This window comes from Dreissena polymorpha, chromosome 3, assembly GCF_020536995.1.
Source record: "Dreissena polymorpha isolate Duluth1 chromosome 3, UMN_Dpol_1.0, whole genome shotgun sequence".
Classification (NCBI taxonomy): domain Eukaryota; kingdom Metazoa; phylum Mollusca; class Bivalvia; order Myida; family Dreissenidae; genus Dreissena; species Dreissena polymorpha.
In genome coordinates this window covers 120690922-120715606 of record NC_068357.1, presented here as the reverse complement: position 1 = coordinate 120715606, position 24685 = coordinate 120690922, and the positions used below count along the sequence as shown (strand labels likewise).

Here is a 24685-nt window from a genome sequence, read left to right as displayed (position 1 = left end):
TAGTCTGTATCCTTTAACAATGTATTGTTGAATTTCCATAGCCCTTTTCCATGTGCTACATCTTCAAAACTTATTTCTAGGTCAATAATCTGATTTATAACATTAATCAATCGTAGATTTTCTTATTTTAGATGACCGACAATTTGAAGTAAGGAAAAAATCAAGTCTAGCCTGCTGTAACGGTGTTAATCTTCCCCATGTATATTGCTGGGTAGTGCCGTTTATATATCTAAAAGTATCAATTATATTGTTATCTCTAATAATATCTTGTAATGTTTTACTTGCATTTTTATTATTATTAATCGATGAATAATTTTGATAGTCCAAGTTAACATCTAATACACAGTTAAAGTCTCCGCATATAATGAATTCATCATTTTGAAATTCTGTTAACTTTTTAAAGAGATCTGTAAAAAAGATGGGCGTGTCTTTATTAGGTCCATATAATGAACATAAGGTAAACCTACTGGTCATATATGTTAAGTCCAGTAAAATGGAGTTACCTGAAGAATCATTTTCAATTTTATTTACTGCGATTGGTAGGTTTTTTCTTAACATGACACATATTCCTCTAGAGTTTGATTTCCCAAAACTAATATAGCATGTCCCGCCCCATTCTGAGTAGATTTTATTTTTCATATCAGGAGTAAAGTGACAGTCTTGGAGACAGTAAATATGTGCTTGTTTCCCTTTTAAAAAATCAAAAACATATCTACGTTTATTATTATTATTTAGGCCCCTACAGTTGTATGAGATTAATTTAAGATTATCCATTTAATATAGGTTGGTGGAAAATGTGCTTTAACAAATAACTTATTAAACATGTAATTGGTATACAGTGTACATCGACATCATTTTCAACTCTAAAATTCTGCATTTTAAGATGAAAGCAATTCAGCAAATTAAGTACAAAGAAACAAAGAAACAAGAATACAATAAACAAAGGGGTAGCAAGGTAAAACAGATGATCGTGATTACAAACAAACAAATCAGTTTGTTTACATCAAAATACATGATTTTACAACATATTTTTTTACATATATGTGCTAAAGAAGTGACTTTTACAACGTAAATGTTTTAAACATATTATTGTATATGTAGTGATTCATCGTATCACATCGAATGCAGAACATATAATATGGTATTGAGAATGAGACTAAAGCACCCGATTCTTACGCATAATGACATTTAAATACTTATAAAGCATACTGTCTTAGAGCAAAATCATGTGTTCAAGTTATTTACATATACTTATATATATTTACATATATATAAATAAATACTGACATACACAATCACCCACAAAAACATTCCCATAAACATCTATATCTATATCCTAAATAAATACATAATGTCTTAGATCATAAGCAAGTAGGTAACTGTATGGGGTATTTTCGAGTTATTTACATATATATATATATATATATATATATATATATATATATATATATATATATATATATATATATATATATATATATATATATATATATATATTTACATATATATATATATATATATATATATATATATATATATATATATGCATACACACACACATACATACACATATACACATGTATATATATACACACACACACACATATATATATATATATATATATATATATATACAAATATATACACATATACACACATATATATATTAACATCTATATACATACTGACATACACCGTCAAATACACAAAAACATACCCATTTACAGCTAAATATATATATCCTAAATAAAAGCATCTTAAAGTATACATCAAGAATACAGTTGTTATAGTGAGAAGAAAAGAACCAAACAAATAAAGCAGCATCAATAAATCAAGTATTATTCCATGCAGCTTAAACTTTGTTAAGCATATATAAAAAGAAGCTTACTATGGCAGTTTTAGCAGATTAATTGTTTAGATAAAAATTGTATAGATATTTCATTTTTTATAATATTCAGTCGCAAAGCCAAAATTATAGTTATAGTGCGTGCTTAATCATAAATACATGGCTTACACAGGTAGTTTTAGCAGATTAATTGTTCAAATGAAAATAGTATAGATATTTCATTTGTTTAATAAGATTCAGCCGCATAGCCAACATTACAGTCATTGTGTATGCTTAATCAAAAACATGGCTTACACTGGCAGTTTTAGCTGATTAATTGTTTAAATAAAAAAAGTATAGATATTTCATTTTTTAATAATATTCAGCCGCACAGCCAACATACCAGTCATAGTGCATGTTTAATCATAAAAACACATGGCTTACACAGGTAGTTTTAGCAGATTAATTGTTTAAATAAAAATAGTATCAATATTTTTTTATTTAAATTATATTCAGCCGCACAGCCAACATTACAGTCATTGTGCATGCTTAATCATAAAACATGGCTTACACAGGCAGTTTTAGCAGATTAATTGTTTAAATAAAAATAGTATAGATATTTCATTTTTTAATAATATTCAGCCGCACAGCTACCATTTCTGTCATTGTGCGTTCTTTATAATAAAAACATGCAATAACAAGCACACAAAGTTAAGACAATGACCACTTTGTTTGCAAACAAATAAGGGTATGGTATGAATAGCAATGACATATAAGGAGTGACAAATAAACATCAGCGTTATTTACAAAATCATTCAAAAAAAGTTACAAGAAAGTATTCATTGGTTTTTATTATTTCAGAAAAGGTTTATATGTTACTTGTTTGCAAATTTGCATATTGTAAACACATGTTGACTTCATTTAAATAAGATAAGGACTATAGTCTCGCTAGTGGTTTGTGATGGTTAAAGTAATCCAATTTATCAAGGTGAATGACCACATGCTAACAATAGACTTGTTGGCTATCGCCCACTATAGGAAGTATAGTCTGTTTTACAGATTGACATTTATATGCTTGTTTATAGACTGTTTAATTACTTATTTGCTTACAGGTGTTTCTAATATCGAATAATGTATCGAGAAGTGCATTTCTGTTATATATCAATCATTATGTATAGTCTGGTTTGAAGATTGACATATATATGCCGTTTTATAGTCTGTTTCATTGCTAATTTGTTTACAAAGTATACTTACATTGAATAATGTATCAAGAAGTGCATTCTTTTATATATCAAGCATTGTTTAAAAGAAAAAAAAACAAACAAATGTTATCAGTTATTTATAGGGTATAGTTACAAAAATTAATAGGATATAGTTACAAATGTTTTTTGAATTACAGAGAATTGTGTAACTTACAGGAGCGTATTCTATTTAATAAGAATATCATATCATGTTTCAGTGACATGGGTTCCTTACATGGTAGCAATGGTGTCTCTAACGTCCACTCACTCCCGTTCTTCTGAAGCGCCTGAATTCTTCAATTACATTGTTCACGTTGTCGTAAATGTCAAATTTGATGCGCTCATCGGCAACAGTTTGACCATATACAGAACCGTTAAAGCACCAGGCACTACTAATGTCCGGGTGCAGGTGAAGCCTACTGATAAGCCCCTGGTTGGGCTTGGTGACGTCATCCACCAGTTGGTAGCCATTGTTCTTCATGGGGGCCCACTTTCGCATAATAAAGTGTTTATTGTTTAATGCATGTTGTTTGACATATTTGTACATTTAAACGGTCTTTTTAATTTGTTTAATGGTGTATAACTGACTTACTGTCACCGACCCACGCTAAATGACATTGTGGTAACATTACAATTAACTTTGGCAATATGATACAATTTTCATGGCCTTCAGAAATGACAAACGGGAACAGTGTCATTAGGTATATACAGTCGCGTTATGATGTCACGTCTTATTGTCGTATTGCTTGGTATTGAAGACTTTTAAGATTATTTAAGCATGTGTGGAGAAAAATACCAAAATCCCTATAATATTATATTAATTATTGTAAAGATGTTTCGTCATTGTTTGTCTTTTCTGTAACGCATAATGCGTATGTTTTCCATTGTTCGTTATTTATATTAATTATATAATTATAATGAACAAAACAATAAAAGGTAACCGATAACTTTGAATTAAATGACAAAGTCATAAGTGCAGTAACCGTAGTTCTTGGAGCCTTACCTGTGTCGCAGTGTGTTGAAGCAAACTCTCAGATTAGCAACAATAAACAAATTGCCATTTTTTAAACAAAAGTCTCAGATTTAACAACATAATTTATATCTACACACTTGAATAAAACAAGCTTAATAAACTTAAGGTATGAACAATGCTGCTTTCTTCTGTATCGAAAAAGATTGGAATAACGTGTTGCAAAGCTTTCCCTCGACCTTTGGACTGTCACGTAAATTTTTAATATAGCGCTAAAAATCGCCGGTAAGTTCCTTATCCGGAAATTTCCAGTAGTACGGTATACTATTTTGGTCCTCAATGATATCAGGTTCAAATAATGCAAATCTATCTTTTTCAACTATTATATATATGACATTTTGTTAACCATGCCCTGATATGAATCATTTGACACATTATGAAACACGCATGATAACAAATCGCATCGCATTGCCCTTCACTGTCACACTATGGCCAATTGCCATGATAGCATTTTTAAAAAATAGTTAACAATCACCAAAATAAACACTTCAAAATAAACTTTGAGTACATGTGAAGACGCAATGTTCGCAATTAAGAGAGTAACACAAAAATGCACATACACGCTGATAGATAGAAACATACATCAAGGCAAAATATATATTTGACTCAGTAGCGATTCAACATTTTTCGTTATAATAGCCATGAGTTTGTATTGCTTGTTATAATGGAATATTTTGTTCACCGGTTTTCCACTGGTAAAGCTCTTAACGGCGTTGTTAACAACAATTATTCGAGTTTCAACTAAATCCATCATCAAGTACATTACTACAATGTTCCCCGTTATATGCGTTTTTGGTATAACACACAAGCTAACAGATGAGCGCTGGTTATGTAATTATTCTTATTATTAATTTATTGAGAGCCGTTTTTTACATTAAACTTAAATAATGCGTCAGCGTAACGCTTTAAGCAGTATTTATTATGCAATGTTATTTGAATTAAATATGTAAATAAATAATTCTTCAAAACATTTACAAGCACTATCAAGGTCAACTTGTTAAAGGGTCCTTTTCACATTTTGGTAAATTGACAAAATTAAAACAAATTTTTTCAAAGTCGCAAATTGTCGTTGTAGTTATGCTATGTGTAGGGAAACAGTAATACTGGACATTAACCATTCTCTAAAATATCCATAAATATCAAATTATCAAGCGTTGTAATATTGTTGTTGTAATATTTAAATACTACGAGGATTGCTTATATAAAGTATAAAATACCTTACTCATTGTATGAGCACGGATGGCCGACTGGTCTAAGCTATAGACGTTTACTCTAGGGCTCAAAGGTTCGAGCCCAGTTGAGCGTTACTTTTTTCTTCCTTATTTTTTAATGGAGCCTCTTAGATCCATAAAATGTTTACATTTATCAATATAAAGAATTTAATGACAAACTTCAATTCATGCCAACATCTGTGAAAAGGCCCCTTTAGTTTTAAAAGTAAGTATGTGTTAATTATGTAAACGGCATTGTTTCTATAATACATATAATTATGTATATTATGTTGAACAAGAGCTAATCAGGGATAGCACTTTTCATCTAAACCGGAATTTCTCTAAAATATACTTCCTTTAAACACCCAATTCAATCAGAGCGGATAGTTCGTCCTTTATTAGCTTTTGCGGAATGCACAGGCAAATCTGAAACGACATTTTACGCATATTTAAGTGGGTTTTTCCAGAGCAAGGCTCACATATTGTCGTTAGCCTTAGCAAGCCCCGGAAGTAGAATGTTCATAACAAGACACGTAATTGTCACGGTCCTCTTCATGGCAGGGATGGAGTCTCTCAGGGAGGATTCCGCCCCGGAGCGTCCTTCCGGTGCTTAAAGCTGCTACAATGAGCGATAAGGCTTTCTGCAAAAAATGAATTACTATTGAACGTCAGTATCCTGGGTAAAGTATCTTCTGGACTCGGGGGAAAGGGAGTGGGGTTGTGGAAGAGTCGCCGCGGTACACTACTTGAATAGTGTTGTTTTCTTTCAACAGGGTTATATCACTATTCAACTATATATCAACAATTACGTGTATTCCCTCACAAATAATGTTGGCAGTACTGTTATTTATTCTCGAAAACGGTTTGGCATTGTTTTAAATCCCATGCTTAGCTGTGTTCTGTATAAGTTTCATTGTGATTTCTCTTGAAACATTTTAGATATTATTAAGCAGTCGTAACAATACATTCTGAACAATGCCTGTATATATAATATAAATATTCACATTACGCTTTTGCTAATTAAACGGCATTATATCACCGTAATCACATGTAAATTTAATTTAAGCTCAACTCATCAACATTATTTTAATTTAAACATTCTTAAGAAACGATGTTAAATTTGTTCCACACGCAAATCCTCATACCTCATACCACGCGTTTTAAATCTAATTGCACTTCTGGGAAAGGTATTTAAATAACATTACATTAGAAAGTCATAAAACAGTCATTTCTCCGACCAACAGGAAACGCGGCATTTCGCACACGGCTTTATGTTCTTTGAAAATCTCGAGACATTCGTCTTGGCATCTTAACATTGAACGTCAATCTGTTCCGCCTACCTACCGCCAGAATGCCACCCCTGCCGATCGATTATTATATTGCAGACATATTGTTACATTGAGGAAAGTGCTGTCGCTTCATTCTGATTTATTGTAGGTCTAATGAGACAAGGTAACGAACGCTGTATTTACACGTGCGTGTCAAAAGCCAAACATTAACTTCACAATTTAAAATGATATTATTTCTCTTTATGCGTCATACCTTTTTGCCCACAAAATATACGATATAAGATCGCCTTAACACTCATTTGACTCTTCCGATGAAATCAGATTTCATTGACGTTATTCTACATAATTCATTCCTAATCGCATCGACTTTGGTTGAAGAAACGTATGAACTTACGCAATATAACACGACTCGCTTTAAAAACCGCTTTGTGTCTTTACACTTCACACATTCAAGACAAGTTTAAATAAAATGAAGCTTTTAGTTGTATATGAATATGAGGATCGTAATAAATGCAAATATGCCGTTTTGAAGGGGATGTACATAACATTAAAAAGTATCATCGCCTGATTATTTGCTTGCAATATCAATACAGTATCTTCGATAATAAATATATTGTGTTGCGTCAGGAATACGTCTATTGTACGCGTGTGTCTAAATGTATCATAATTGTTATAGCTTTAGGGTTTAATTTTCTGTGAGTTTTGCCGCTTTGCTAGATCGTCTTAACGTTTAACATCGGAACATTATGCGTGAATCATTCATATACAATTTGCAAACAGCTTCTACATAATTATACATAATTCTTTACCACAAGTTTATGTAAGTTAACATAACTTACATACAAACCCTGCTTTACATAGAGATACAATATCATGTGGAAAAGGAAAACTTTTTAAGCAGCCATATGTTTCAGATAATGTTTCTGTGTTCACGTATAACAGCTGAACTTGCTAAACAAATACACTAATACCAATCATGAACCCGGCATTTCACATACCAGTCATATTGATACAACATCAACTTTAATGATGACCATGCATGCTAATTATTCAATGTTATATAGACATTGCTATTTAAGTAAGTCGTTGCTTTGGTAACGGGTTTTCTTGAGGCCTGGTAAACGATACCATTCACTTCAGCTTTTAATCAATTTTCTGTTTGCCTATGATGCGATGCAAAAAAGGCACATATCAAAATTATAGTCCCTCGTTAATCAGTCCATTTATTATTACACCTTTAATAAATTAATGGTGTTACGTTCGGCAAGCATATTTCACAGTTTCAATCATTTTATGTTCATAGTTGGTGTTCGATTATACACGTTATAGATAGGAACATACCATTTTCTTTTGAAAGAGGCTCAGGAGTTTAATCGTATGTTATTTAAACAACTGTTTACATGTATTCTTTCGAATAGTATCGAATTATTACAAACTTTTGTGACATGATGGCTAATTCTCTCATTGACGTTCATTTTCGAGTACTCGGCTGTTAAGCGCACACGTTTCCCCTCGTTGGGTATAGCATGGTCTTTTCGCCTCGCATAATAATTTGCTTAATTACTGTGTAATGAGTTTATGTCGTTTAGATTTTAAAGTGACAAAACGCTACTTTATATGATTGTGGTTCATTGGAAGATGTCGATGTTGTTGTACGATCTCCATTTCCTCTATACATTTATACCGTACACATACAATCAAATGGACATTTCCGAAAGGACGCTTTGAAAGTATTTTTTGAATGACAATGTCATAATAATCGTTACATTACTAAGCCATTTTGTAGGTGGTATTATATTCCACTGAAAACCAACGACTATTGTCAATTATATTTCAATACTTATAATTTACATGATGTAGTGATACGTGTCTGGTCAATATTGACGAAGAATTGGCCATTGTATGTATGAGCCTTTCTTTTGATATTTTAAACTTAAACTTAAACTTGCTAATTTGATGAAACGCCTATTTATATAGTTCTATTCAATGGCGTTGTACAAAACATATATATGTACATAAAATTGATTAAACATAAGAGGTATTGATAATATTATGCAGCATTAATTAAAGGATTAATGATCTTAAAATGTGTGATATAAATAATAATGCTGTAAGGAACTTAAGCAATAAAACAATACCGGCTACACTATTAAAACACAGTAAAAGTAAAATATTATGTAATAAATTGATGTAACTAGAGTTAAAACAATAATTATAATGATAATATGAGCAAATATTTGGCAACATAAAGACACTGTATTTCATTAACTAAAAGGATACGTAAAAGGATATTTCTGCACTATGGCTGTCGGATCCTACAGCTACCGGTCACCTGTCATACTTAAGGACACTTCTTTTGGGTTTTAACCTTATTTGAACTATCGTGACTACAAGTCACAAATAGACCGACCAAGTGTGACTACAAGACACAACTTGAAGGTTAAAATTACAGTGTGACTATAAGACACAGCTAGAAGGCCTAAGCATGACTAAAAGACAGCTGGTTGATGTAACTCAATCATTGAGCAAAGAAGCTCTAATGATTCTTGGTTACAAGTCACTTGTACAATAAATATTTTTTTAATTATTTTAATCACAGGTATTCAAATTAAAATAGGTTGTAAAAGTCTTTGAAGAGAAATGTTTTCAAATTCCTTTTGAAAATGTTTATTGATGCGGAAGTCCGGATTCTTGATGGAAGGTCATTCCACAGTTTCGGACCAACAACTCCGAAACTCCTGTCCATGAAAGTTTTTCTCTTTGTGCGTTTCACATCATAACATCCGTCATACGAGACGGTAGATCGTAGTTTACGTGCTGGTACTTTTATTTTTAAAAGTTCTGTAAGGTATTTTGGCGCGTTACCAACAGAACAATTATACATGAAGTTCAGTAATTTGAATGTTATCCTAGCCTTTACTGGTAGCCAGTGTAGTTCATACAAGGCATCTTTTGAACTGTCATATTTCTGTCAGCCGAGTACCAATTTGGCACACATGTTTTGGATACGTTGCATTTTGTTTATTTCGCATTTAGCTGTTCCATACAAGATTAGATTACAATAATCCAGATGGGATATTACCAAAGACAAAACGAGTATTTCTGTTGCTTCTTTTGTTAAGTATTTCCTTATGTTTTTGACTTTAAGGAAGTTGTACATGGCTGTACGGCACTTAATTTTGATGTGTTCTTTAAAATTTAGTGTTTCGTCTAAATATGCACCCAAATACCGTATGCATTTTTCTGCTTTAACAGTGTCACCAGCAATATCTATTTCTTTAGATTGACATTAATTTAATTGGGGTCTACTACCGAACATGATGAATTCCGTTTTTGATGCGTTCATTTTCAGTTTATTCTCGTTCATCCAGTTGTTAATAACGAGTGCACAACTTTCAAGTTCTTGAATGGCAGTTCTTTCAACAAAAGAAGATGTAGGTTTGAATCGCTTGTTTGCGGTGTGGTCGTCTGCAAAACCGTAGACTGTGATGGAGGGAGGAACGACATCAAACAGTGTTCCAGCGTACGTCAGGTAGAGCCATAGACCAAGACAACTACCCTGGGGGACACTACACTCCAAAGAACGTGCCGCCGATAAAGCTGAATTAACATTTATGCGACAGCTTCTTGGACGAAGATACGAGTCTATCCAGTTTAGTGCCGTGCCACATGCACTATATTGTTTTTGCAACACGTCTAGTAGAAAGTCATGATCGACTGCATCGAAGGCAGCACTCAAATCAATGGCGATAAGTGCTGTAACCTCTTGTTCCTCCATACCTTCGAGAATATCATTGACTAGTCTAAGTAAAGCAGATTCACAAGAATGGAATTGTCTGTAGGCTGACTGATTTTTTGAAAGGAGATATTTTTCATTTACGTGTATATTGAGTCTAAACAGAGCAGCCTTCTCAATCACTTTCGATAGAAATGATAAGTTTCTCACTGGTCTATAGTTGGCATAACTCAGGTCTAGTCCAATTTTCTTAAGAAGTGGTCTTACTATTGCCTGTTAAAATTTTGAAGGAAAAACTCCTTGACTCAGAGAGAGATTAACCAATTTTGTCACGAACGGTAGTAACTCGTTTAAAAAATGATTTTAGTACTCTTGGCAATGCATCTAGTTCGCATGATTTTGTTTGAAGATGATTGATGATCTTTTTCACTTCATCTTGGGTTAGCTCCTCGAACATACCGAAACATGGTACTTCCTTGTGATCGGGTGTGAATTTTTCGAAAATTGCAAGGGCATCTCGAATTTTGTTAATTTTATCCAGGAAGTGATCGGCGAAATTTTCAGCTATCGCGGTGTCGCTTTCACCTTCCGGCATAGGGTTATCAGTATTTTTTCCTGTTAATTCTGATACAAACTTGTAGAGTTTTTTAGAATCTCCGTGAAAATCAATTACTTTTTGACTAAGCGATCGTTGCTTCTCTGCATTCAACTCGAACGTGTATTTATTTCTGGCATTTTTGAAAAGTTCATATTGGTCTGGTTGTTTGTATTTTCTCCACATGCGTTCCAGTGTGCGTGTTTTACGTTTAAGTTCAAGAATGTTTTCATTAAACCATTTTACCCTAAGTACTACACAAACAAAAGATGTGCATATGGTAGATAGTTTCGTTAATGGCACAACTGCAGTATACGTATGATGCTTCAAGTGTCTGTCAATGTTGAAGTATTGATATGAAGCTGCCGAAGAGGCACATTTTTAGAATGTGATTTATTTACGATTTTCCGCTTATTTTACCCTTAAATTAAGATTCAATAATATAATTGTAATCCAATCAAAATTACAATTTCATGAAATATTTTATTATCTCAATTTTTATCTTTAACGTATTTAATAATTTTAATTAATCCTAATTAATATAGTTTTAATTAATTTCAATTAACAAAATCTTAAATAGTTATTGTATTTTTGAAGAAACGCTTAATTTTATGTAAGGAATTGTGCAGTTTATTTTATGATAACACTATATATCAAATTGATAACAGTTTTACGCACCGCGTTAAGCTCCGGTTTCCCAAAGCACCACTCAATTTGTAAGCACATTTTCCATTTTGAAGTTCACATCATGCATATAATTTATGAAGTTGTAGATATATGTAATACAAAAGCAAATAATAAATAGAAAACAGAATCAATAAACAAATAAATTAAAAGATGTAAAAGAAAAATAACAGCAAACAAATATTTCTCTATCGGACATAATCGACCGCGTGTTTTACCTCGGAGTTTTACCTTGGTGCACTTTTACTATGAATGAAACAAACACTAACCAAACATAAGTCGGCCATTACATTCCGGTCCAAATTATTTTCCATTTTAAGAACGTTGGAAAGTACTCCGGAGAATCGGGAAAATTCCATGACTTAGGGTCAACGGTTTTGACCCGAATAAATATGAATATTTAAGTGAGTAAACGTGTCACGTGAGACCACGTCGGATCACGTGAGATCCGTATTGAAATGCCGATCAAAATTCCAAAAAATTGACCTCAAAATTTAAAATCATATTTTAAGAACCGCTCTCGGCAGACTTCCCACACCGTTCTGATATTATTTTCAGGTAAGAACTTTGTTACTTTTTACTTATTTTCACAATTAAATTATTGATAGCTGCAAATAAATATTTTCATACTTAAACTATTGTTCGCTACTAAACTATTGTTCGCTACTTGTATTCATTTTTATTAAATTCAATATAGGGTATTTAGGAAAATTATTTTACTGCACAACGTCCGAATAAAATATAGTCATTATGTATTTATGATTGTCGCTATTTTATAAGTATTGTACTAGCAAAAATAATTGTAATATGTTCTAATGATTTAATAATTTCTTTGTTTTATGATTTGATAGAACAATGTTAATGTTTGAAAAATGTTAATGCTTGAAAAATGGGAATAGTATTTTGTTTGATTTATTAATTTATAATGAAATATGGCAGAAATAACATTTGTAATTTAAGTAAGGAATAATTTAAGGAATATAACATTAAGACCGATACTCGAAGAACGGACGGAACTAGTAATTTTTAAGCATTCAATAATTTGTCATACGACAATTAATGAAGATCCCGTTACACACAATTTAAAGTGGATAAAATAGAAAATACTATTGCGCACAAAAAAAAATAGAAAAGCAAAGTATGTCATAATACCTTAAACAAGTTATATACCTTAGGTCAAGACTAAAGTATATAACTCGTAGAAATCTCTAACAGAAAACATCTTTGAACACAGTTTATATACAGATCAAAGAATAGAAATATCAGTATGTTGCGAACTACTACTTTTTGCCTTTCGCTCTCCTAACCCTTAAAATGAGCCTTTTATCTTTATTCAGTAATTCTTTATATATGTGTTAAATAAATCCCTGGATTTATTAAATTACTGCATAATATCTCTCAGACGTTTCAACTTTCCATCATGCCCTTTCCTATGCGGCATCATGTTCCTTTTGTGTTTCACGATATTCAATGAAAAGAAATTCAAATATAAAATCGACAGCATTATGCATTTCACAATAAATGCAAACATGTTCTAAATAAAATCGTGACAGAAAATATCAATAGAGTGGTTACTTGTCTGAGGTAAATGGTAATTTGTTATGTGTCAGTTGTTGTTAAATGCATGCATATGAAAATTTATTTCACAAATGCTCATACTTATAAAAATATTTTTATTTGATTTGCTTACCGCTGAAACTGGCGATCTGTTCGGGTGAACAAATTAATGCACATTTAAAACTATGTATATTATTTTTTCAAAATCAATAAATTCACGCGGTCAATGACAATTAGTGTGTTTGCAGATCACACGATGATTTGATTTGATCCAAGGTCTTAGACACAATGGTTGGTTCACAATTGCTCATTTAAATAATGAAACATAAATAACAACAAGTGAAACATGTATTTACATAAGGTCGTCTTATTGACAAAAAAAGGATAAACTATTAGATAATTACATTATAAGATAGGTATCAATTTGACAATGCATTGTAGAGTACATCTTATTGACGATACATGGAACGCACAGGAGAAAGAACTCTTGCTTTATATTTTAATGTTCATACCGTATCAACAAATAGTACCTGGGATCAACTTAAAACTGCATACCTAGATATGAAATTTTGCGTCGGATAGTAGTTTGTTAATGGCATATGAGACGTAGTAGAAGTATACACTTGAAACTTTGCATGGGGCAGCTGATCCCCTTAAGGGAAAGTGCAGTTTAAGGACCATAAATCCTGCGCTAATATGTGTAAACGTTATGCCTGTATTGACTTTTAAATTGTAAGCATTGGCATATTTCTACATAAGATAGCAACACAAATCTCTATATGTCGATAAAGCTAATTGAAGGGAAAAGATACACACAGGCGCGTTAACTCTTCCACATATTCATAATGTTTTTGTCATGCATTTAAATTTCGTCTTTAAATTTTTACTGGGTTATAAAGAAATCTCTAGATAATACTTTAGTATTGTCATCACTGCAAATAAATAATGATTGCTGCTTCCATATGTGTACTGTTGTTTTTTGGCAAAAGCTATGCTTAATGTTTTTAAACACTTAATACTACTTATACAAAATATAAAACCTCCTTTATTTATTTTCGGAAATCAATAAACAACAAATACCAGACAAAGGTACGAGATCAGCCACACACTTATTAAAGAAACACAGAATAATAAATAAAATTGAGGTCACCACCATTGAGCAGTCAATCCGAAAATGTTGAAATATTAATTCTATAACTGTTTGTTACTTAAGAAAGTTACGTTAATGTGTATTTTAACTGACAACGTACTATTGAATATGGCAACTTTATGTGCTGATCAGATTAAACAACATTGTCCCGCTTTCGAAAGAGGTACATTTTATGCTGAAGGTGTATATACTGAAGGCATATGTTTTTAATCCTAGTGTATGTCGGGAAATAAACAATTGCTATTGTTTATTTTCCATTGGTTAAACTGACGTTTCGATTATTGTTCTACAGATGATCAATCACACACACGGCTGCGATGCTGATGGAAGAATTATACGCTGCGATCGCAATAGCACTCGGGGTTTCATTAAGAAGAGACCTCCTTGGAAAGAAACATTTCTTCAAGCGGAAACTGTCGTCCCTGATAAGCATGCACATGCTTATATGGGATGAAACCGTTGGGCGCATATGCGTTTCTCAGAGCGAGGCCCATTCACGATTTAGTATGAATGCGTCACCTCCAATGATCTTATTTCTGTGTGTAGCAACACCACAAACTTAGAAGAGAGAGACAATTGGCAGTTAGTCCGATAGCATTGCTGAATTATTACTATAAGTGATTGCATTGCTTCATGTTATATTTGATGATATTTAGAAGCACATATTGTTTGTATTATGACTGTTATGCATTGTTTATGCAGGAAAGAAACGTTTAGAAGTAAAATCAAACGAGCATGTTATTATTTATATAACGGTACAGACGTTACATTTCAAATAAGCTAATAAGTGACTGAACCTTGTTGTTAAAAAGTAAGCTTATCCTATGAAATTAAAAAATAATGAATAATATACTTTGCATTTATTTTAAACTTAACATGGCCTACACACTCATAGTTATCGCATAATATGTGCAGATACATATAATGTATGTATATAATCCTTTTTTGTTAAATATTACACACGTAACCGTTACAACGTATTAATATCAACACATAATACATGCATTTGGTGAATCAGCATTTAACCCTTGTATTATAATTTTGATTTTTACAAGACGGCCTATTTTATTGCAGCCTTACACATGAATATTTCCACTAATAGATAGTAATGTTCGTAGCTTTGTTGCAATTATAAATAGCAAACTAATAGAAAGCCCATTTCTATTTAAATTCGTATTAAATAATAAATGCAGTCAAGTCACCATTACCGGATCATTAACCATAGCGGATCACTTTGATGTTCAAGACTTCGTATCGCGATAAATAGTTGGCATTTTTATAAGATTTTTTGCCAACAGCATCTTCAAGGCCTGTTCTTTAAAACGGATTGATAGAGTCGTAATCGGAGCTATTCTTTGTCAAACATTTCGGTATGTTTTGCTGACATGTCTATACGATTGTGTTGACTTCCGTCTCGTTTCCAAATCGAGGTTGAACATTATTTTTTTCGGCTACACGATATAAATATGTTGGGAAGTAAAAAGTTTACGCATTAATCAAAAGGCCATTTAGAATTCTTTCTGCTTGCAAAAGTCCATTCCAGTTTTGATTCGTGTTTAAGATTTTGCAACACCTTAAATGAAATGAAGAATTAGGGAAATAACGGATCAAGCGTGATAATATGCGTTTTGATAATATTTTATATTAAAATATATGCAATTCGTGTTGATTCTTTCAATAAATATTCTCAATCTTAATGTTTTATTTATGTTCAATGTTCAATATCGATGATTAGATATAATTCAAACCATTTACATGGTTTATAAGATGCCCTTATATTTTCGATCTATTGAGGATTTTCAACAGATAATTCACACAAGAACGTCAAGATACAAGATTACATATAGAAAACAATAAATAACAAACTTTGAATATAATTTGTAACTGGCAATGTTACTTGATCATTGTAAACAACACAGTTCATGTTTTAAGAGTTCAAATAGCCTGTTAGATGCCATACTGAATGGTTTCGATCAAGTGATCCGTTATGGCTACAACTGATCCGTTAATGCATGGATTCTGAAACAAAGGTATCACACATATATTTTTCCAGCGCTTAAAAATAAGACTATGATCTAAAACAGTAAGCAAAGGTAATATTTAATCAAACTGGTGTAAAAGACGTCTCAAAACATGTATTGCTTTTCACCAAAAAACCTTTATTACGCTACTGATCCCGTAATGGTAACTTGACTGTAGTACTTACTATTCAACGTATTATGGTTATAAGTACCTTTGTATATTTATTAAATTTAACATGACACTTAGTTTAGGGTTGATTTAATTTCAAATACATATTTTATTAATCGATTTATAATTTAAATTTTATGAACGACAAAAAAGTAACAATACTTTTGTTATTATTCATGTATTTTTTAAATTCAGAAAACTTATTATTTAATAACTTTATGTTTTGTTTGTTCAGGTAGTCTCTGAACATGTGCATCTTTCTATGATGCCTTAGCTCAGTGTATTTAAAATCAAGCTTTGCAAACTGTTCGCCTTTAATATTGAGTTGAGTTGAGTCCATTTAAAAGGTCATTATTGAAAAAAGTAATATGTTTTGTGAATTAATGTATTGATTACTTATATTTCTACAAACCATCTGTTACATGCATGTAGTATATTTCATTTCATATGAAAGCAACAGCAATAAAAGCAACAACAGTGTCTGGTTCTTTTTCCATATTTTAATAGACAATATAAGTCAAACATTTCCAGGTTATTATCTCATTAAGTATCGGCATCAACTATATTTACCATCGCCATAAAAATATTTGCACCTTCTACACCTGACGTCTTTAAAGTACTAAATGTATGTTAACAGTGCGCATGTCCTTTCGAAACAAACACTTATTGCAAGCTGGTATTTCAGCTGTAGGCGAACGTTTGTTTAGACTTTCTCGCAAATCGAATACATTCTGCAATGCAAGACCGTCATGATTGCGCTTTATAACAGTCGTAATGAAGTAATGACATATACGATTATTTGTTCTGTTATGTTGAGTTAGTTGGTGTCATCAAACGGTGTTTATACATCTGAAATGTTTTAAGAGATAACCACAGCGCCATGAAAAGTTAAAGATGTGTTTGTTTAATTAAGAAACTTATGTTATGATAGTTGCATTTGTTACATTAAAACCTTGTTAAATACTGATGAGAAGACCATTCTTGTGAAACATAAAAAAAATTACATTAAAATATTCAACATAACATCTTGAATAATAAAAATAAACATAAAATAGTGTTTAAATGTAGGTAGATTTCACACAAGTAACGAAACAAAACTGTGAAACAAAACTTATTATTTCACGTCATTTGAATTAATTCGGAACAATCGGTCACATATATCTTAAATAAACCGGCAAACACAAATTAGTAGTAAACGCAAACACAATGCTGTAATCTGTTCAATATGATTTTTTTATATCGTCATTATATGTAGTGAACTGTTTTTAAATAGCATCCTTAATAATGCTCCACTACATTTATACAAAATATTGACATTATTTTTATTTTCGTGACGAAGAATGCTATTGAAGTTAGCTTATCATACGCAGATAAAAGGTATATTTAAGCTAACTATGGATCAAATAAGCAAAATTGGTGGAATAGGATAATGATCAAGACCGGAAACCTTGCAATATAATGTTTATTGTCAGACTATGATTTTAATTTGCTAAAACCGCTGATGTTTAAATTCCGTTGTTCATTTATCAAAGGCTGTTCACTTCTTATTGAACGTATGTAACTGACATTCATTTAGTTTACACGAAATACTGCCTGCCAGTATTAGGACTAAATTTCAATATTATGGTTTTAATCTGATTCAACACGCTTTATGAGTACAGTAAAACCCGATTTGTGAATATCATTTATAACTGAGTAACAAAATTAAAATATTGAAACCAACAGTTTTCGCCTTCTGTTGCATTGTCTAGTTTGTAAATACCACAAATCTAACAAACGCGACGAAAGTTTTCCAGCGAAAGGACGTGTCAGTAAACAATCCAATAATCGATTGGCTTTCCTCAGCAGTCGTAGGTTATGCGTCAAAACAGAGTGACGTGCAGTATTAAGATGAAAGACGAACGTGTTGGGTTTTTAATCAGAGTATGTAGCTTTGTTAGAAAGCCAACACGTTGGTAAGAATGACTGTGTCTAACGTTGATAATGTAGATAGTGTGCTATTGTTATTGTGGTCGATAAAGGAGCAGATTCCGTGCAGATGTTGTGTGTGGATGGATTAAACCACAATGAATAAACGATTGTTACTTTTCAGAAAACGATCATTACTTTTCTGAAACATTATTGTCAAATTGTATATACTACTTGGTTGGTTTAATTGGTGCACAATTTCAGTTTTGTTTAGATAAAGGGAATCAGTGTAGTGGCTAAACTGGCCAGACCGATCATAAAATACGGTCTGGTATAAATAAAATTCCAATTGACAACAATTAGATACCAAAGTAAGAGATCATATCGAATTTGTTGTGTTGGTGCTTTAAATTGAAGTTACTGTTAAAAGAAAACACCGGGATACTAACAAAGACTAAATAAATGAAAATGTTCATGGTTGAATACAAAAAAACACATGATTTCAATATGAAAATTTGACGGAAATTAAGAAGAATAGCTCAGTGGCAAATCGTTTGTTTTATATAGTCGTTAGTAAAAGTTTGTATCCCACAGGAAGTGTAAAGCACTATGCAGGTAGTGTACAGTGGCGGCTCAACCCCATCCCCTTCCCCACGAGTCCAAAGGAAACTTTACCACGGATACGGACGTCCCATATTCATTCCTGGCGGCAAGCAGAGCGGTCTTGTCTCGCATTGTAGCAGCTCCAATGACCGAAGGGACGCTCCGATGGCGGAATCCTCCCTGAGAGACTCGATCCCTGCCATGAAGAGGCCCTTGGCTATCACGTGTCTTATTATGAACATTCTACTTCCGGGGCTTGGTAAGCTATAAGCTGTTTGGCTTAGCTTTTGTCAGTTTTTTCATTGACATTCAAGTTTGTTTAAGTTTAATCTTACTTACGCAGACATGTAAACCGCTCTCATATAATAAACGATCATCTGATTAAAACTTTATCTACAAATATATTTGAAAACTGAAACAAATTGTAAACACATACAGGACGTAATTATCATGATTAAACAACTCAACTAATTTTTAAACCAAACTTACGTAATTGTATTTTATGATATGACAATATGACACTAGATTATGCATCAATTGCATTTCGTCTTTTATGTAAACTAGACTAGGTGACGTGGCATTACATAGTTCAGGTTTCATATATATACGACATACTCATTTAATCGAAAACAGGTCAAATATCGCACCTGTAAATATATCTTTATTTGTTGGAACTAAAAGTAATTAAATATGTTTCAAAATCTATACACAATATAACTGCAAAGATGCAAAAATATAAAAATAAGGAATTTCAATCCGAATGTTTATTCAAGTTAGCGTTGTGACAGAAAAACACTGCAGTCCAGTAATCAACTATTGAGAAATACAGGCGTAAACTTACAGTCCAAACAACAGAAATATATAATTGTGTAATAATGATCAAAATCCTACGTCTCTGATTGCTATGTATCTGTAAATTGTTTTCAAATTACGAAAGTTATCGATCCGATAATAATTACCATTTACTGAGGTCATCGGTCTGTTATTTAAGATTAAAATTAATTTGAAATATATACTCAAGTATTCATCAATTAATATAATCAAACTAATTTGATTCATATTTGATCGAATGAAATAAAGTATAAGATGCATTCTCCAACGGCAGAAATAATACATATTTCTATATTCATCAATTTATCTTAAAAGACTTATGCGCATGCTGATAGCTGTCACGTTAAAAGTGTCTTCTCATAAAATACGATGAGTAGAAAGTGAATACATTCATATAAAAGCATATTACAGTAAACAATGTTTATAACTGTTGAATTTAAACCCCTAGGACCTTCTTAGAACATGCAAATCAAATCATTGTATTTATTGTATTTTAATCATGTGTTATAATGACCTGATCCTCAGATTGGACAGATTGTGATTTGCAAAACAATAAAATGTTCACAAATTACATTCAAGGCGTATTAAATCAAATCGAACAGCAATACACGAAATAAATGTTAAATTATGTACACTTTACCACGCAACGGTTCGACGCAAATCTGAGAAAAACATAAATGAAACTTGTTTGTGAAATGATAACTGAAGTTTTACTAAAATTGATTAAGAGAAAAGCATTTTTTAATTTTCTGATCGCCCAGATACTATTAAAGCAATATGCTTTATTGGGTAAGCTTATGTTGGGCTTAATAAAAGGACAAATTCACATATGTCAAACACAATGAAATGTAAATAAATTAAAAATTAACAGGACCGAACCCTTATTTAAGCAAGGGATTGATATAGTTACTCGTCTTCAATTGCCAAATAGTTGACACAATACAACCACACTGTACACACGAGTAGTTGACACAATACAACCACACTGTACACACGAGTAGTTGACACAATACAAACACACTGTACACACGAGTAGTTGACACAATACAACCACACTGTACACACGAGTAGTTGACACAATACAACCACACTGTACACACGAGTAGTTGACACAATACAACCACACTGTACACACGAGTAGTTGACACAATACAACCACACTGTACACACGAGTAGTTGACACAATACAACCACACTGTACACACGAGTAGTTGACACAATACAACCACACTGTACACACGAGTAGTTGACACAATACAACCACACTGTACACACGAGTAGTTGACACAATACAACCACACTGTACACACGAGTAGTTGACACAATACAACCACACTGTACACACGAGCTTCACTATACGCAATCAGCTTCATACAATTACGGAAATAGATTTAAAAAAGTCATATAAATAACTATTTATGCAAATCATTGCTTGTTTTAATCGGTTTTATTGAGTAAGCTAACACACAAAATTAGTAAGGTATTTTGAATTGTATGGCAGTATGAAAAGGGTATCGTCACACCATTGTAAGTATAATTAAGTACACTGCATTTAATCACAATGAATATAACTCGTAGCTATGAAAAAATATCAAATTTTTATAAAGGCTTTTTTTGTAATATAATGTGAAGCAATTATTTTACATTGTGTGAATCTTTTTAACATTTTACAAATTTAACTAATGACACTGCTCACACGGAAGACTATGTTAGTACCACATACACAAACAATAAACAATTATAATATTGATGGCCTCATTTTCTGGACCGATATCATGTTGAGTGTTTTAGTTCATGCATGGTGTCTGCACCGTTAAATTTATCATGCTTTGTCTTTTTTTTTTAAACGCGATTTATTATTCGACTGTTCCCAGCATATTTACCTGTTTCCAATAACAATTAAAACAGAGAGCCAGAGCAATATTCAGATATTGCTTAGTTGTTGGATTTGCTAACCCTTATGTTTTGTTTTTCAAAACACAAGACATTCGCATCACTCACAGGCTGATTAAGTAAGTGTTCGTGCACGGCTAGTGCGTTTACAAAAGCTGTAGATTAAACAGCGTTTATTGTGAACGTGTAACAGAACGCCAATAATAAGCGTACGCGGTATAAAGCTGTTTATAGCTTTTCAATTGTCGCATTGTAAAAGCATTTTTAGATGTTGTAATTATATCTAAGTAATTATTTGTTTATTTGTATATGAAAACGAACAGCTCTATTTCGTTTGCTACTACAAAATGTTATGTTTGTTTAGTTAAAACAGTTTACTTTGTGTTATTGCGTAAATAGAAACAAATGTCGCATTTTCAAATAATTTCTGGTTCGATCTATTCTTGTTTCTTCTGAGTCTCTTAAGTATACACCATCGCTATTCTGTATATGCATGTTATACAGACATGCTATTTTAAATAACCGTATGAAATGGAATTTCATTTTCATGAAGTGAAAACGCATCTTCAACAACAATACTGGAAGTAAACATAACATAGGAGACACTGCTGAACAGATTAAAGGCTTAATCGCGAACGATCATCGCTGAAAAGCAGGCATGTGCGAGAGGTTCTAACAATACAAACATGACGTCTATCATGTCTTCATTAATTTTAAGAAGGGACTAACAGAGTATTGCATGCAGCATTGTTGGCTGTACAACATCAACACATTCTTAACCCGAGTCATCGTACAACGCTATGGCAAAGCCACCAGTGCTTCGTACTTCAACAGATGCATATGAGACTGGTTCAAAACCACAGTCGGAGTGATGCAATGTTATTTGCTCCCCCCTTTTTCAATATATTCCTGGAGAGAGTAATTACTGACGCCCTGAAATATCACGAGAGAACAGTCAGCATTTGTGGATTAAAAGTCACAAACATATGTTTGGTGTTGATAACAAAAGTAGATTGGAATATTGTTTACAAAACATTTATCATGTGTTTGCATTGCTGTATATACACCGTTTGTCAGGCCGTCTCTGTGCAATTCTCATCCTTGCTAAAATGATTGCAAAATAATGTCAAGTTCACCGACGAGATGGTAATGGATCGTATTGCATTTTTATGAACTCCTGAAAAGCAGGGAAAAACTGACAGACGAAGGTGCAACGGTTACAATCTCAATCGTACAAATACAGTCGGGAGCAATGAAAATCGATGCAAAATTCAGCATTAAATGACGGCGCCTTAATTGTTATTTCGGCCCGTATTAACCAACCTTTTCTTAGACTTACGTCTTATTTCTTAAAACTTGTAATTACTTTTTTTCGTTAGGAACAGTATGACAATTAAACAATCGCCATGTGTAGCCTGTATATAATCATACTTATAAGAATATGTTTGTTGGTTGGTGAATAGAAACCCAAGTCAGTGCAGGCAGTCCATGAAATGGGCTGCGTTTACTTGGATTTAAGTTATTATGGTTTGTCGAGCTAAACCGAAGAGCTACCGGGTTGTTTTACATCGGAGCACCAAATCGAGCAACAACTGCGGACGTTCGCACGTGAAACAAATGATGGAAAAAGTCATGCCTATTACAAACTCAATCCATTTTCTTCTCAGCGAAGGGCAGTAAACTGTGTTAGTAACCGGAAGTTTATCTCAAAGTTCTCACAAACAGTCTAAAATAAAGAAACAAGTATAGTAAGCGCAATTTCTCTGGATCAAACTTATGTTGAACGATTGGTGGGTCCTTCTAATACAGCAATACATTTCAGAATAGTCTGAGTCACTATTTGAGTGCACAAAATATAAGTTATATACTCACTAAATTACATTTATTCATATGATAAATAGTACAATATGAAACTATATTGAATAGTGAATACATATTTTTAGTTATAAGAACTTGGTCGATGATATTTCAATTGAAATAGAAACTATATGTTCAAATCATTATGATACCGGTAATATACAACGTGAATGAATATTTTATCATACGGTTCAAAAACAAAAATAAAATATTACTCTGATGTGTTTTTCATTTAATTTCATTCATTTCAAATTGTAAGTTTGCAATAACGCCATTTAACTATGTAATAATGAGATTTGTTGCATTTGACGTCATGGATAGATATTGAAAAAATGTGGATGATACTTTATGATGAATGTCACTATAATTGTAACTTATTTCATCCCCACATGAATCTTTCATTAATCCAAATGCACAATTTTGCTTGCGCTAAAGTGTTTATATAGTAAGACATTAAACGTCACTTAAATTTGTAAACGATTGTCTGTGGTGAGCAATAAAATAGCGTATACATAAACAATGTTACTATGTTACCTGATAAAATGCGGGAATTAATACAAATCTGAATCCCATCATCAGCCGTACAGTATCGAAACCAAGCTTTATGTTTTCACAGACAGGATAAATCCTTGTTGCGTTAACTACAAAGTCCCCAAGCTTGAGGTGTTGTAATAGGATTAATATTGTATATGAGTGGCAGACGAGTCGAAATGATTTTAAATGTACAAATGTATTATTTTTAAATGAAACGCATTTGTTTAATGTGTACATTCCATAACAGTTGAATATAGTAATGATGTAGCCATGTGTTCACATGACATTCCAAATGATTGTGTTATGAATTTGTTACAAGTCAAGTCTGTTTTAAACAACCGCTTGTAAATAAATTACATGGTTTTGTTGCAAGACATGTCTGTTCGAAACTCTGTTATGTTCATATTTCTTATTAATAAGGCATTACTCAGTCCATGGCAGATATGTTTCGAATGAGATCACTGTAAGACATAGAGTATTTCGTTCAGTAGTTTGCATTATTCGAGTAGATGCATCACTAATGTGTATAACTAATAGCCATTAGGCGTGCA

General features: G+C 32.3%; 1 protein-coding gene across 1 annotated transcript in view; it reads left to right on the top strand.

Moving 5' to 3' along the window:
• Positions 1 to 19025: 19025 nt before the first annotated feature.
• The window catches only part of LOC127872554 (uncharacterized), an 11944-nt gene continuing 6284 nt past the window's right edge, over positions 19026 to 24685 (top strand). Inside the window, exon 1 of the mRNA XM_052415879.1 lies at positions 19026 to 19278. Within this exon, the coding sequence (XP_052271839.1) occupies positions 19026 to 19278 (253 nt within the window). The remainder of the gene's footprint in view (positions 19279 to 24685) is intronic.